We start from the raw sequence: 16698 nt of genomic DNA, 5'->3' as shown, positions 1-16698 counted from the left end.
TACGGTAGAGAGCGCAGAGCCGAAGCAAAAATGTCTGCCACAAATCTACAGCCACAGCGCGGCGACGCCATGTTTAAGGAGACCAACTTTCGCTCGGGGCCTTTGCAATCTGACCCTGGAAATATGGCGCCTAACGGAGAGGCTGAAGAATAAAAGAGTATGAGCTCTTGTTACTGTAGGTTACTACAGTTACTAATCGGTGTGACGTAGTGTTCTGCCACTTCCTAGACGAACTTTGACAGAAGAACTCGGGTGTATCGGTGCTGCACACCCGGAGGTGATCATGACGAGCTATCCGTACGGCCAGGTGAGACGTCCTGCCATTCGTCCTGCTATACGTCCTGCTATACGTCCTGCCAATGTTATATACAGCAGAAGGGAATGAGGAGGGCTGGTTGTAAGTGACTGACAGTGATTGATGGGGGGGGGGAGGCTGTCATAAGAGACATAGGTAAGTATGGGGGAGAGGCTGTCATAGCAGACATAGGTAAGTATGGGGGAGAGGCTGTCATAGGAGACATAGGTAAGTATGGGGGAGAGGCTGTCATAGGAGACATAGGTAAGTATGGGGGGAGAAGGCTGTCATAGGAGACATAGGTAAGTATGAGGGAGATGCTGTCATAGGAGACATAGGGACAGTATGGGGGGGGGGCTGTCATAGCTAGGAGACATAGGGATAGTATGGGGGGTGGAGGCTGTCATAGCTAGGAGACATAGGGATAGTATGGGGGGTGGAGGCTGTCATAGCTAGGAGACATAGGGATAGTATGCTGAGGGGGCTGTCATAGCTAGGAGACATAAGGAGAGTATGGAGGAGAGGCAGTCATAGCTAGGAGACATAGGGATAGTATGGGGGAAGGAGGCTGTCATAGCTAGGAGACATAGGGATAGTATGGGGGGTGGAGGCTGTCATAGCTAGGAGACATAGGGATAGTATGGGGGGTGGAGGCTGTCATAGCTAGGAGACATAGGGATAGTATGCTGAGGGGGCTGTCATAGCCAGGAGACATAAGGAGAGTATGGAGGAGAGGCTGTAATAGGAGACATAGGGAAGTATAGGGGAAAGGCTGTCATAGCCAGGAGACATAAGGAGAGTATGGAGGAGAGGCAGTCATAGCTAGGAGACATAGGGATAGTATGGGGGGTGGAGGCTGTCATAGCTAGGAGACATAGGGATAGTATGCTGAGGGGGCTGTCATAGCTAGGAGACATAGGGATAGTATGGGGGAGAGGCTGTCATAGCTAGGAGACATAGGGATAGTATGGGGGAGAGGCTGTCATAGCTAGGAGACATAGGGATAGTATGGGGGAAGGAGGCTGTCATAGCTAGGAGACATAGGGATAGTATGGGGAAGAGGTTGTCATAGCTAGGAGACATAGGGATAGTATGGGGGAGAGGCTGTCATAGCTAGGGGACATAGGGATAGTATGGGGGAGAGGCTGTCATAGCTAGGGGACATAGGGATAGTATCGGGGAGAGGCTGTCATAGCTAGGAGACATAGGGATAGTATGGGGGAGAGGCTGTCATAGCTAGGAGACATAGGGATAGTATGGGGGAGAGGCTGTCATAGCTAGGAGGCATAGGGATAGTATGGGGGAAGGAGGCTGTCATAGCTAGGAGACATAGGGATAGTATGGGGGAGAGGCTGTCATAGCTAGGGGACATAGGGATAGTATGGGGGAGAGGCTGTCATAGCTAGGAGACATAGGGATAGTATGGGGGAAGGAGGCTGTCATAGCTAGGAGACATAGGGATAGTATGGGGGAGAGGTTGTCATAGCTAGGAGACATAGGGATAGTATGGGGGAGAGGCTGTCATAGCTAGGGGACATAGGGATAGTATGGGGGAGAGGCTGTCATAGCTAGGAGACATAGGGATAGTATGGGGGAAGGAGGCTGTCATAGCTAGGAGACATATGGATAGTATGGGGGGTGGAGGCTGTCATAGCCAGGAGACATAAGGAGAGTATGGAGGAGAGGCAGTCATAGCTAGGAGACATAGGGATAGTATGGGGGGTGGAGGCTGTCATAGCTAGGAGACATAGGGATAGTATGGGGGAGAGGCTGTCATAGCTAGCTATCTGTTATGTTCCTGTATCGGCAGAGCTCCTGATTCTGGTGCAGATCTTTACAGTTCCCTACGCGGTGCAGTTTTTGAGTAGCTGGAGCCAAAGTCAATATATAAATTATTCCATTTGGTGCACAGGGGGGTGGTCCTTGGTGCACTGTCCTGCCCACTGGCTCGCAGGCCACCTCCTACTTATGTATATTTATGTATGTACAAGTAGCCATGTCGGAGAGAGTAGGAGAGGACGTACAAACCCGTGGGCAGGACAGTGTACTGAATGAGGAATAAGCAGCTCTGTCTCTACAGGTACATATCAGCAGCTTCCTATGTAGAAACCTGCTGATAGTTTCCCTTTTAAGGAACCCTTAAAGGGAATCTGTCAGCACCCAGACCGGACCCGAGGTGCGTACAGTGTAGTATAGGTGCGTGTCCCCTTGTGTGCATGGTCTCTGTCTTCAGAGCCTCTGTGCAGTAGATTTTTTACACTCTTACAAATGCACTCTAACCAAGTATGAAAGAGGTGAAGTGGCTTGGCGTTTGTGCCACACCTCAGCACACCCTTACCACTATTTCTTCCTCCCTGTTTTCATGCATATTTAGGCTGGGTTCACACTTCGTTTTTGCTATCCGTTTTTTTCATCCGTTTTTTAAAAAAAACGGATGAAAAATGGATTGCAAAAACGGATGCATTTGTGTGCATCCGTTTTGATCCGTTTTTCCATTGACTTCCATTATAAAAAAAGATCAAAACGGATCCGTTTTTTTTTGACGAACACAAAAACGTTGCTGACACTATTTTTTTTGTCCGTTAAAAAAAACAGATCCGTTAAACGTATGCTAAAAACGCAGTGTGAACCCAGCCTTACCTATTAGCCTGACTCCTGCTCCCCATTGTTGTCATGTTGTTGCTGGCAAGGGCTGGGCACTCCGACTTGCCAGTTTACGACAATGATTCCCTCTGGAGGCACGCTCCTGGTAATGCTGTTAGTGCATGTGCCGTGGGGAGGAACAGCATGGCACGGGGACTAAGGGCCTAAAGTCAATAGCCTCAGTTGCAACATTCAAAGCACGTGCGCCGCTCTTCCACCTTATGGCACATGCACGAACTGCTCTACCAGGAGCGGCGCGCCCCAGAGGGAGACGTGGCCCTAGCCAGCAATGGTGCATGTGCACAACAACATGAGGGCAACGGGGAGCAGAAGGCAGGCTAATCAGTAAATATGCAGGAACATGGGGAGGAGGAAGTACTGTTGAGGCACAAATACAGCATCAAGGATGAAGTTAAGAAGCACCTCATGTGCTTAGATACGGACATGGACGGCTGCACCTCACATCTGAGTGGCTAGCACTCCTGGTAAGACCCATGTGACCCCTATTACCAGGAGGCACCTTTGCACACATGGTAAGTACCTCCTATTTCTCCCATTCTACCTCTGGTGCAGTGGTGAGCAGTAAGACCCTGCTCACACTTATGTTGCTTGGTAGCCGCTTCCTCCGCTGGCGGCACCTGCTGGGTTTGGGGGAGCTCTAGAGTATTTGGTCCTGTGACATTGGGGTTGCAGGGCCATTCTATGGCCTCCCTTCACTGTTTGCGCTTACTTTGCGGGGTTAGCGGTCGCTGACCAACACAGTGTGGAGCTAGTGTAGGGACTCATGTGATCCAGGGGACCTGCACGTGGTACATGAGGCAATATAGTTTGATCAAATTACATACCAACATCCTGGCGTTGGTTTTTAAATGTAGCTGAGAGGCATTAGTGTCAGCCATAGGTGTGAGGTGCAGCAGCTCCTTTCTCTCTCCATGTCCGTATACCCTCCTGTCCTTAGATGTTTCTAACCTGCTGATAGTTTCCCATGAATACCTTACTTATTACTGCTATCTTTGCTTCTTTTTATTGATGTTTTATCTCTGATGTCAGATGATCTGAGCCAGGATAGACAGGACAGGATAGGCTTATACCGAGGATAGGCCATGAGTTAAAGGGGAACCTGTCATCACTTTCATGCTGCCTGAACCACCAGTCCCCAGTGACCTCTATCAAATAATTGATAGGTTTCTCCCTGTCTTACCAGGATAAATCTATCAGTGAGGATTAGCAGGGCAAGGAGAAGCCACTGAGGACCATTCTGATGACTAGTGGTTTAGGCAGCATGAAAGTGATGACCATGGCAGCTTATGCCTACATTACCATTTGCTGTGTTAGGGTGCGTTCACACCTACAGGATCAGCAGATTTGATGGTGCAGATATCAGTGTAACTAAATAACGGAACACATCGTCAAATCTGCTGCGGATCCTGTACATATGAATGCACCCTTAAATACAGTTGTGTCATTGCATTTCATCATGTTCTTGTATTCAACCTGCATGTCGCGTGTTCTGCCATCAGTACAGAGTGTATGGGGGTCTCCGGGACTTCACCCGACAGATGATGGAGGTGGAGATAGGGGTCGTGCATGATAGAAAAACACTGCCCAACTCCTTTCTTCTCAGAGAGAGTTGGCTTTGGTCAAAGTCATCCAGATCCATACTCTTGGCCATTCTTAAAGAGGTTATCCAGCACTACAAAAACATGGCCACTTTCTTCCAGAGACAGCACCGCTCTTGTCTCCAGTTTGGGCGCAGTTTTTGTTTGCAACTGAGTTCCATTGAAGTGAATAGAGCTTTATTGCAAACCACAGCTGAACTGCAGATAAGAGTGGTGCTGTCTCTGGAAGGAGGTGAGCATGTTTTTCTAATGCTGGATAACCCCTTTAAAATTTTCTAACACATCATCTTCTAGAACTGACTCTTCCCTTCACAGTTCCCAATACATCTTGCCCTGTGACTGAATCCACTGCCAGGACATGATCAGTTTTATTCACTTCCCTTGTTTTTCATGTTGTGGCTGACCAGTGTATAGGAGAAAAACTTCTTTCCGCAAAATTTTTACATTTGTATTCAGGACTGTTGTGTTGTAATTGTGAAGTCCTATTGGGACGTTGATGAGACGATAGTTCTTGTTAATGCCCATGCTCATGTCTCCGCCGGGAGGTGGTGGTGTCGTTCTCGTCTATGGAGGTCACGGCTTTTGGCACCATTCCCTGTGTTAATTAAATGCAGAAATGAGAAAGCGACAGAACGGCTTGTACGGACACATTGTGCTGAACCTTCTGCGAGGAAAGACTGTAGAGTAATGCAGAGCCGGTGAACTCTGTATGGAACTGGTAGGAACTCGCGAGGAGTTGCTCTTCAAGTCTACACTTGTATAACTCAGAAACATACTCGAGTCTGATCAGATAGTGTTTTCTGGAAGCCGACACCTATTGTTGTGATAACATAAACTGGTTTGGTGATGTTCTGATATCCTGTTTGTTTCAGGGATACCATGGCTCTGCAGGACAAACCCCTGGGGGACCTCCGGTAAACTATTATGGAGGTCAGCAGTATGGAGGAGGTGGTCATCCTCGCCAGCCTACATATGGTGGACCTGCACCTGGAGCACCGTATGGACCTCCAATGTCTAATAGTGGTTATGGACAGCAAATACCAGGTGGTGCTGCTCCAGGGGGTCCAGGAGGGCCCTATGGTGGCCATGCCCCAGGTGGACCTTATGGGGGACCAGGAACCAATTCATATGGTGCTCCACAGCAAGGACAATATGGGCAAAGACCTGCTGGTAAGTTTACATACTCTGCGTCTTTTGGGGACGGTAACATCCTTGTAAGGAACCTTTGGACGTGTTATATAAAAGTTTTGACATCTTAAAAGGCGCTCTTACATGGGCCGATATAGTGGCATCTATCTGTATGTAGGTGGAGGTTTGGATCCAGGGCCGGGATAAGGAGTTTTGAAGCCCTAAGCAGAGAAGGCAAATGGCGCCCCCCCTCCCCCCCCTTTGAACTTAGCATTATCAGAATCGGTGCTCCCCACACAGTATAATGCCCTGAAAGTGCCCCCACACAGTAAATACCATGATGCCTATCACTACAGACCCTATAGCAGAGTGCAGTTTCATCCAGTGACTTACAGGGGGCGTTTTCTCTGATCAGAGTCTGTCACCTTTTCTTTTTCTCTCCGTCCAGCGTGGGCCACTATGATGTGGCCCAGAATCTGCCAGAGAAACATTTTAGGCTCTAGCCTGGGAAACCAGCTGCCTCATAGAAAGCCTAGCAGAGGAAGATAGCTCCTCCCACACTGGTCACATGGGCATGACTTCATCAAGGGTCCTTTACACCTCAGAAGGAGTTGTAAAGGAGCGCTCTTAGTTACAGTGCAGTGCAGGGCGGGGGGCAGGAGTGATGGGTAAGTAAATTAATTACTTACCCATCCAGACTGCGCCCTCTGACATTTGGCGCCCTAGGCCATCGCCTACTCTTTGTCCCGGCCCTGTTTGGATCCATACTGCTTCTATGATAAGGCTGAATTTGGCGAAACACATAAAACATTTCTGCGTAACATGGGAAAAGTTTGGATCGGTCACGGTTTGGGAGTTCAAACCCCCTCGATTGTGCAAACGTGAAGAGAAGCGTGTGGCGGAGCACTTCTCTTCCCATCTTTTTGCAGCAAGCAGATCTATACTAAGTCTATGGAACCCAACGCCTGCATTAAGCCAAGGAGACTGATCCGCTGTGCTCTTTTTCTAGCTCGTTCTAATAATCCGCGGGATATGAACACCCAGACCCCCAACTCATGTCTGTGTGACGTGCCAAAAGTTTCTTTTTATGTGACAGGAAGGCTTTAAATGGCCAAATTAAAAAAAATATATATATATATTTCTTGAGGTAATAAAATCTAATATTTCCAATATACATTCTGTATGAGTCGATTGTGGTCTTTAAGATCTCTCATTGCAGTCATTTAATATCAGATTTTTCCAGGTCACATGCTGCACAGCTAGTTACAAGAAAAAGAGACTGTACTTACCCACTGTCTCCTCTGCAGCCTTTATAGTCTCCGCTCCACTTTCTGGTACAGAGGTCGGCATAAAACACTGCCAGTCACTGGCCACAGCGGTGTCTTGTCCCGTCTCGTGCCAACCCCAGTACCAGGAGGCAGAGTGCAGCGGAGTCTGGCGCTGGGATAATGGAGCCTGCAGAAGGGGGTAAGTACAGTCTCTTTTTGTATTGTCGCACAGTCTGGGCTCATTTATCTAAAAAATGTTTTTACCGCATAACCACCTTAACTATGAAGGTTCTTACTGAATGGCAGCAACCAGAGATCATGCTTAGATGATTGCTTGCTTATGCAACAATAATGCGCCAACTTTGTGCGCAAAACCCGCTCAAAAGTATCGGGTAACGTTTCATTCCTTTATGAAATATATGTTGTTTTTTTTTAATTATTATTTTGTTCTGTTATTGTTTTTCACAGGTAATATACCCCCAGGAGTAGATCCAGAAGCTTTTACCTGGTTCCATACAGTTGATACCGACAGAAGTGGCTTCATATCCTTAAAAGAGCTTAAACAAGCCCTGGTGAACTCCAACTGGTCGACATTTAATGACGAAACATGCACCATGATGTTCAGTAAGTATATACAGCATTGCTGCTTACCTTCAGGTTGCCGTACACATTTACTGGGCCAGACGATCAACTCTGGGCTGTGAGGTAAATTATGTATGACTCGCCACTAGAGATGAGCGAATTTACAGTACTAGTAATGTGAAGCTCTTTGTTAGCTCGGCCATTGGCGTGTCAGCCCGCTGCCTTTGAGCTCCGAGCCACTCAGGGTGCCTGGAAAAGCTGCATCCAGTTCTGGAAAAATTCTCCCAGTTTTCCCAGTACTGGATCCAACCTTTCCAGGCAGCCGGAGTGGCTCGGAGCTGACACGCCAATGGCCGAGCTAACAAAGAGCTTCTCGTTACTAGTACTGTAAATTCACTCGTCCCTACTTGCCAATCAATGTACAGGAGCTGGGACTCCTGCCTTACCTAAAAGTTGTAGGGAAATTCTGGGAAATTCTAAATACAGCTTGTTCTGAAGAAGTTATACAGCTTTTTAACATACTTCACTATTCAGTTCCTCCACATATCCCAGATCTCTGTTTTGTATCATAGGTGAACACACTTGTATCCAGAGTAGGTCATCCTTGGTAAACTAACCAGACCGGGCTCCAGGCTGATACACTTTATCCGCACTGTTCTGAGAGAGATTTGTGCTGCTCATGTACATGGATCGCTGAGGATTATCTACACTGCATTTATTTCTAACTAATTTAGAAATCTTGAAAATGATGAGGAGAAACACCCAAAAACGTCCAGAAGTTGGTCGTTTTTCTGGTGTTTTCTCATTTTAGTGTATATTAGTATAGACTGTTTTATCTCTGGCATTGTTTCCCTTGCATTTTTTTTTATTATTATTGTATTTTTATTACTTTGTTTTTTTTATTAGTCTTAAGATTTTTTTTGTGATATTTTTTTTTTTTCATCATGTGAATTTAGGATTTCCAAAGACATGCATATAGACATGAGGTTTTTGAACATTATAAAGGTCTATGGGGAAATGCCAAACACACACACACACAAAAAAAATCACGTGGGTATTGTGTTTATCCCCCCCTCCCCAGACTCTTTGCCATTTGTATTGCTAGAGCAGACACATTATTTCTGTTCTGTAGACTTCTATCTGTTTAGTTACAAAACATATGACTAGAGATGAGCCAGTCTCCAGCATGCACGACTTTATCCGAACCCGGGCGTGCGCCATTTGATTACCCGTGGGGGAAGAAGTTGGATGCTGCCTGGAAAACATGAAGACAGCTATAGACCTATGGCTAAATCTGTGTCTTTCAGGACCCCTTAGGGCTGCATCCAACTTCTTCCCACGCCGGTAATCAAATGCTGCATGTCTGGGTTCGGATGGACTCGAGCATGCTGGAGATTGGCTCATCTCTAGTCATCACTGACTGACTAAAAAAATAAGAGAAAGTACCGAGAAAGATTTGTTAGAATCAGATGAAGCTGTATGTGTGAATGGAAGGATTATAGATGTGTATAGATATTACAGTATGTTCACACTAAGTAAATGTGGCGGAATTCCACCTGCCTCAGTGTGACACTGCTCCCCTATGGGAGGGCTTGTGGCCTCCGTGTGCGTCGCTCTCCACTCAAAGAATTGACATGTCGATTCTTTGAGCGGAGATTGGCGGGAGCGAAAGCCACAAGCCCTCCCATAGGGGAGCAGTGTCACACTGAGGCAGGCGGAATTCCGCCACATTTACTTAGTGTGAACGTACCCTTAGAGCTAAGTGATAAGTTTATTGGGGATAACTGTACAGGTGAAAGCTTTAATACCCTGTTGGGCCATCTCTAAGGGGACTACTACATGGGCTGACTATGGCCCGATCATTTTAGTTTACTGGACCTATTAGACGGCCCGATAATCGAGCAGTAAGGGCTGTATGGACATCTTGCCCAAACACCTGAAACCTTACCTCTCCCGCTCCGTCTTCTCTCCTGTGCTCCGCAGCCTCCCTGTCCTGGCGGCAGCGTCTTAGCGTCCTTTCAGCTGACAGAGCACTCAGCCAATCACAGGTGGGGCAATCGTCAGCCTTCGGCCGCACGTTGCTATTACACGTAGCGATGCACGGTTGGGCCCTGACGATTTTAGGTCCAAACCTAAACCAACAATCAGCCAATGATCGTTGCTATTGGCTGATGGTTTTCTCTATTACACCAAGCGATAATCGGCCTGATTTGGCTATTTGTTGCTCTGTGCAATAGGGCCCTAACCTAGATTCAGTATGAGATCTGGTTTGGCATGGAGGCATACAGGTTCCCTATGGCATCCTGCAGGCCATTTTTCCCACAGAAGATCTAGCTGGGCCATAGATGCTGATGGTGAAAAGGGCTGTATGGGCTGCTCATGAATGACAGCGGATTACACCATCCTCTCTACATGTAGTCCGTCTTGGCCTTCCAGAGTTATTCGCCGTGTGTCCACATTTCCACGACACAACCATCCTGCGTCTCTCAGCCCAACCATGCCCCCTCCTCTCTAAGTGTATTAACAGGGCAAAATGTGCATCATCGGGGCATGTCTAGCAATCTCTCACCAAGACGTACACTACCCAAAAGTAGCCTCTTAAGGCTTTGCTATAGGGCAGTCGGAGAAGCATTTTCTGCCATCTTGTGGCAACACCCAATTTCTGATCAGACCACACGTGTAATCGCCTACATATGTGCCTGAGACTCGGTGCAGAGTTTTGTGACATTTCTATCCGAGTGATTGTATGAATTATAAGGCGTCAGCTATACTTATATTGGCTCGTTCCCATATATATGTTGCAGTGAAATGATAGAATCAGTGATTTGATTAAATTCCGGGAAATGGTGAAATGACCGCGCTGTTCCATTATATCCCTAGGGAAGTGATCAAATCACTGACCCCTTTCAGGTCAATGGAATGGATAGAATGAACTCTATCATTTCCCCCTGCAACATAGAATTCACTTACCGTATCGCCTGTCTGTTCCCCCCCGGCCTCTCCACTCTGCTCTCCGTCCGCCTCCGTCTGCTCCCCGTTCCGCTCGTTTCCCCTACTACGTGTCTCCTGCCCCCCCCCCCCCCCGTCTGCCTCCGCCGCCATAAGCCTGCCAGGAGGTGTGCCGCTCTGCTCCCCGTCCGCTTCCGCTGCCAAACATTGAGCCAAGCGATTTCTCGATCGTTCATTCTGTCATTTCCCTGATAGGGGTCAGTGATTTGATCAAATCCCTGGGGAAATGATGGAACGCCATGTTCATTTCATCATTTCCCGGGATTTGATCAAATCCCTGGATTCTATCATTTCACTGCAACATATACATTGGTCCGTCTCAGTTTCATAAAAGCTGATCTGCATGGGCCTTGGATAGGTGAGCCCAGCCTCATATGACGCCCTGTAATATAGACCCTGTTTGCTGTTTTACACCCAGTTGCTTATACTCACTGGAAAGTCCTTTTCCTCCACAGACATGTTTGACAGGAGTCATTCAGGCCGGATTGATCTGTTCGGGTTCTCAGCTTTGTGGACTTACCTTCAGCAGTGGAAGAACATGTTCCAGCAATTTGATCGCGACCGATCTGGCTGCATCAACCAGGGAGAACTGCATCAAGGTAAAGCAAAGTACATGGCGCCAGTAACAATCTATGGACTGAACCAGCAAGCCTTTTGTTATACAGATACTCACATACTGTATAGTGCCTGTATGTGGTGATAGTGGCCGTGCGATACTCTGCAGAGACAACGCATTTGCATTGTGAGAGATCACATTGAACCTGCTGAGCAAGCACATGTCTGCATAATGGAGTGGAGGATGCGGCTCATTGTCTGTGCCCTAACCTTCTCTGGGCATCACTATGGTTACCCGGGCCAGGAACAGCAAGGGTGAGCGGCATTCTCTGCTTCATTATGCATGGCTGAACTACTGGAAGTTCTTCCATTCTTCTAGCTCACTACACAAGCTATTACATTGGCTATTTACTAGACATCTTGTTAGTGTCTCGGCCGGTCTGTACAGCTTCCTATTTCAGTCTGGGATGTAGTGTGATCAGTGTTTTCTCGCTGCTTTAGCAGTGCCAATATGCTACATGGGCAGGGAAAGTTCACATCATATAGAGTGTGTGTGGGTGTGTGTGTGTGTGTATGTATGTGTATGTGTATATATATATATATATAATATATATTCCAACAAAACACAGCAATCACTGAGCTCAAGGAGATCAGTGAAGAAGAAAAAAATGGAGTACTCATTCAAGAGTCTCCACTGATTACCCCCTACAAAGTTGAATATGCAAAGAAGGGGTCCGTGGAGCCTTATATATATATATATATATATATATATATATATCTTACAGACTACCAATAACTGACAAATAATGCAGTTAAGATAGTGCCTGTTATATGTTCTTTTAGGGTATATTCACACGGACGGGCTCGCAGCGAGATTCTCGCTGCGAGCCCGGCAGGTCCTGGCAGTTCCCATACACTACATACTTGCTGCGGTCTAAACGACCGCAGCGAGTATGTAATTATACCGCCCTTAACCCCTTCTGCTCCCCCGCTGTAAGCATACTTTACCTGTCCTTGCTGCACGGGTCCGGCGTCCTGCTCTCCTGTCCGGCCAATTAGTGTGTTGCCCAGCCGCAGCCACTGATTGGCCGGGGCGGGAGAGCAGGATGCCGGACCTGTGCAGCAAGGACAGGTAAAGTATGCTTACAGCGGGGGAGCAGAAGGGGTTAAGGGCGGTATAATTACATACTCGCTGCGGTCGTTTAGACCGCAGCAAGTATGTAGTGTATGGGAACTGCCAGGACCTGCCGGGCTCGCAGCGAGAATCTCGCTGCGAGCCCGCCCGTGTGAATATACCCTTAAAGTGTCACTGTCGTTATAATTTTTAAAATCTAAATCAACTGTAGATGTGAAATAAAGCATGACTGCAATATACACTATATTATTTTTGTTGTTATCATGCTGTAAAACAAAGCTGTACTTACCAGAAATCCAGGTCCAGTCTCCTGAAGGCAGATTTTCTGACTTGTGCTGCTTGAAAAAAACAGACTAAACACAGGGATTCCGGCCAGTACAGAGAGTCCTGGCTCAATGTGTCCATCAGTCACATGACTGCCTTCTCTCTGTGAGCGCTCAGGTGGCCTGGGATACACAGGACTTTCTGTTTTCTGACTGTTTCCTGTTTTTTGGAAAAGAAAAAGTCAGAAAGCAGGAAGTGCCATGTTTTCCATGATAACTAAAAAAATAAATATGAATGTAAATTGTAACTTGCTTTATATGACATCTACTGCTGATTTAGATTTTGAAAGTAATAACGACAGTGACACTTTAAAGGGAATCTCACCTGATAATAGCTCCTAATTGCACATGGGGCACTGAGGATGAGGATATGTCTCTTACCTTCATCCTCTGCGCCGTTTCCGTGCAATTTTCACTTTAATCCCGCGTGTTTTAATGCCATGTGGAGCACTGGGAGTAGCCCCTACATTCTAATAATTACCAGTAGAGTGGGACAGCCGCGAACAGGCTGGATTGGTGCTCTGGGGGCACTCAGCGCCCCACTGGCCTTACTACCGGATGAAACTGCAAAGTGCATGGAAACGGCACAGAGGATGAAGTTAAGAGACTTACCTTCATCCTCAGTGTCCCGTGCACAATAGGGAGATATCAGCAGGTTAAATTCGTCTAACCTGCTGATTATTTCCCTTTTAAATATGGGAGTCAATATATTACAGATGCCTCTCTTGGAAAATACCCCCAATGTGTAGATCAGACATAGCTTATGTCCCCAATTAACGGGCAAAGGCGTCAGTCTTGTTATATAGACTGCTGCTAATAACGATCTTTATTAGCAGCCGTCTTTATTAGCAGTCTTCCAGCTCTTCCCTGGTGCCTGTCTGCATCGGGACCCTGTAGAACTGCAGAGATCCTCCTGTGGAAGCGAGCAGCTCCGCCTTATATCCGCCCCCTGCTGCCAGAGGACTGAGTGTGAGTGAGACTGCGGCCCCCTCCTACTCTGGTGTTCAGGCAGCCTAGATCCTGCGTGTATAGACGTATCCCAAGTAGTAAGTGCTTCACCTCCCCAGGGTCTCATGCGGACATCTGCTGACGCCCACATGGCGCCGCCATCTTGCCTACACATGATGCTGAGTGGTGTATGACCGCTGCTTCCCTCTGACCCCTGTTTTAACCTTCACTGATGGCTGCTCTGTGCAGCCCTAGTACCAGCACCAGCAGGTTTGCAGCCATCTGGGGAGTTGTGTGTGGAGGGAGAGTTAACTCATTAACCCCTTCTTTACTGATACAGTCTTCTTTATTGATACCTTATTTTTGGGTTGGTGAACGAATTGTCTGCATTTCAGTAATATCTTATGGGAAAACTTGCTTTGATATACGAGTGATTTGGAGTACAAGCACTTTATGCTCTTAATCCAAAGTTTCATTGTATTCTTTATTATTGGCCTTGCCACGTTTTTTCTTTTTTTGTCTTCACAGCTCTGTCTCAGATGGGATATAATCTCAGTCCACAATTTATCCACCAAATTATGTCCCGACATTCTGTAAGATCCGCAAACCCCGGTTTACAGCTTGACCGCTTCATTCACATTTGTACCCAGCTGCAGAGCATGACCGAAGCCTTCCGGGATAAGGATACACAGAGAGCCGGCAGCGTGAAGCTCAGCTATGATGATTTTCTTACCATCGCCGTAGGACGTCTCCTGTAATAGGATTCTTATTTTCTCACCTCTCTGTTCCCATACACTAACCCTTGTAAAGAACGGTGTGCGGTACTTATATGCAGATCTTACTACGTTTTGGGGGTCAATCCTGTAATGCCAGAATTTTTTGTACATTTTCTCTTTGCCTGTATTAGTGCACCATTTCATGTATATAGAAAATGGAAGAGGTATTGCCTGTTTATTCAGCACGCAATTGCAAACGTTACCCACTAGGGGGAGATAAAGTTTAATATTTCAGTGCCATATGACGTTGGTATATACAGCGGTCCCTCAAGGTGCAATATAAACTGATATAAGGACGACCATTGTATCTGGAGGCCTAAACTCTATAGAAGGCTAGCAATGGGTTCAGAAATGTCACCTAAAGGAGTACAGAACATGTAGTACCGCACTATAGTGTACAGAAAAGCCAGTGACTGCATACACCTCAGTAATACAGGGGTGTTACCTAGAAAATGCCCAATTTTACTGGTCCGATCGTCTAACCATTCACACGTGTGTCACAGATCTAGACTCTGTTGCATTGTATACAATGGTCCAATGGTCCAAGCTACAATGGTCCAGGACAGACCATGGTATGTTAAACTATTGTAACCCGAGTCCATTGTAATTTGAGGGATCACTGTATTGCCTTCATTCCGTCTTATGTTATCATTGACGTCGGTAGTTATTTTCTAAATTAATTCTTTCCTTTATTTGTTGCATTGTTATGTGTATTTAATATCTAGGTACAGCTAGCGAAATGATTCCCTGGTTACTGACGTGCGGTATATGCTAAAGTTTGTCGTGTAACAATGTAACATGGCCAGAAAGAACATCTAAGTCATTGTATTCCCTGTACAGAAGTTCTCAATCTTAGGGAGCATTCACATGTTCCATGCTCCGGACTGGGACTCCCGGCATTATGATTTATAATGATGCCAGGAGCTCCGAATTAGTTTAAGGCCTTGTTCACAATATGATATAGCCAATCGCATTAACTACTATGGAATCCTGTATACACTCCAGGATTTCATTTGGCCGCACAGAAAACTGACATAGAAATAGACTGTGCACACAATGTAAAGTGCGGCTCTGCCCGTACTTTACATTGTCTGCTATGGCTAATTGGAGTGCGGGCACACCCTAATGTGCCCGCATTCCAATAAAAAAAAAAAGTGGTGTTCATCTGGCTGATACTGCAGTAGCGTCCGTTCTTTGACACAGCCGTGTCACAGAACAGCTGCTGTCTTGCTATGTGTGAACATGGCCTAAATCTTCACACTACTGTACTGATACAGTGTAAAATTGATTAAGATCTCCCGGCATTATAAATGTATCATGATGCCGGGAGCTCCGCATTTCTTTCTGCAGCACATTGTCTATATATACGGACGGTGTACGGAACGTGTGACTGCTCCCTTATACTTATTTCTACAAGGTATCAAACATACCATGAAAACAGCATTTCCAGCTCTCGATATGTTTACATTCCTGGCATCTCAGTAATGTTACACTGTGGGAATCTGACATGCGCTTTGTACATTTTACAAGTCCTAGGAACTTATCAGGTCAATACACTATCTAAGCTGCTCAGGGCCATTAAGGAAGTCTTTGCAATCTGTAAAGGTGAATGCCGATTTAGAAAATGCAACGGCTATAACGTTATATTATATTCCTCTTATTATTCCTGCATCGTCCTTCACACATTGGAGGTTGAGTTTTATTCGGTGAAAACTTTGACCACAGTTCTCTGTTCTTTCTTTTTCTTGTTTTTATAAAAACATTTGCCATATTTTGTATCTGCCAAAGCTTCGTACAGTCCCTGAAGTTATCAGGCGAATAATAAAGTGCTAAAATAAACATATATGTATATATGGATTAAAAGATAGTGGGGTTTTTTTGTTATAATTTAATGTAAAGTATAAGGTTAAAGGGGTTGTTCAGGCTATATGATAAAACTACATTCCTGGCAGAGGGACACAACAGTGTGTAATACTTACCTGTCCTGCTTCACTGCAGCTGCAGTTTACACAGGGAGATACACAGCCGATATCTATAAATTTTACCACCGCAGGATGCCATCAGGCGTTTTCCCGCTCCTTGTCTGATTGCTGTCACTTTTATATGGGCCGATTATTACCTGCAGGAGCATTTCTAGCAACGTTTTAGCACAATAATCGGTAAGTGTAAAAGTCCCTTGAGGCTCCAGGGACCTAACAGGTTCTCTTTATCTTAGAAGAAATTGGTCTGACAGCATCCAATAGGGAAAGAGATGAATTTTTATTCAAGCAACATACACTGTGGCAACGTTTCGACCCTATAGGGTCTTTTTCAAGCCCCTATAGGCTCCACCAACTTTTTCTTTCGACCAACACTTACTTTACAATTGGGCTAGGCGATAGGGCAAAAAAAATAAAATCTCATTTTTGAAAAAAATT

General features: G+C 46.1%; 1 protein-coding gene across 1 annotated transcript; it reads left to right on the top strand.

Moving 5' to 3' along the window:
• Positions 1-9: 9 nt before the first annotated feature.
• PEF1 (penta-EF-hand domain containing 1) lies at positions 10-16144 on the top strand. Its single transcript, XM_069971318.1, has 5 exons — positions 10-307; positions 5430-5727; positions 7422-7577; positions 11000-11143; positions 14034-16144. The coding sequence occupies exons 1-5, from the start codon at positions 284-286 to the stop codon at positions 14261-14263; spliced, it is 852 nt and encodes a 283-aa protein (XP_069827419.1). The 5' UTR covers positions 10-283; the 3' UTR covers positions 14264-16144.
• Positions 16145-16698: the final 554 nt, after the last annotated feature.

This window comes from Dendropsophus ebraccatus, chromosome 5, assembly GCF_027789765.1.
Source record: "Dendropsophus ebraccatus isolate aDenEbr1 chromosome 5, aDenEbr1.pat, whole genome shotgun sequence".
NCBI lineage: Eukaryota > Metazoa > Chordata > Amphibia > Anura > Hylidae > Dendropsophus > Dendropsophus ebraccatus.
The sequence above is the reverse complement of the archived record's forward strand: the minus strand, read 5'-3'. Positions and strand labels throughout refer to the sequence as shown.

Coding starts and splice junctions, on each gene's coding strand:
- PEF1 (XM_069971318.1), top strand. CDS start 284: ATGACGAGCTATCCGTACGGCCAG. Junction 7,578..10,999: donor AACATGCACCATGATGTTCA/GTAAGTATATAC, acceptor TTTCCTCCACAG/ACATGTTTGACAGGAGTCAT. Junction 11,144..14,033: donor CCAGGGAGAACTGCATCAAG/GTAAAGCAAAGT, acceptor TTGTCTTCACAG/CTCTGTCTCAGATGGGATAT.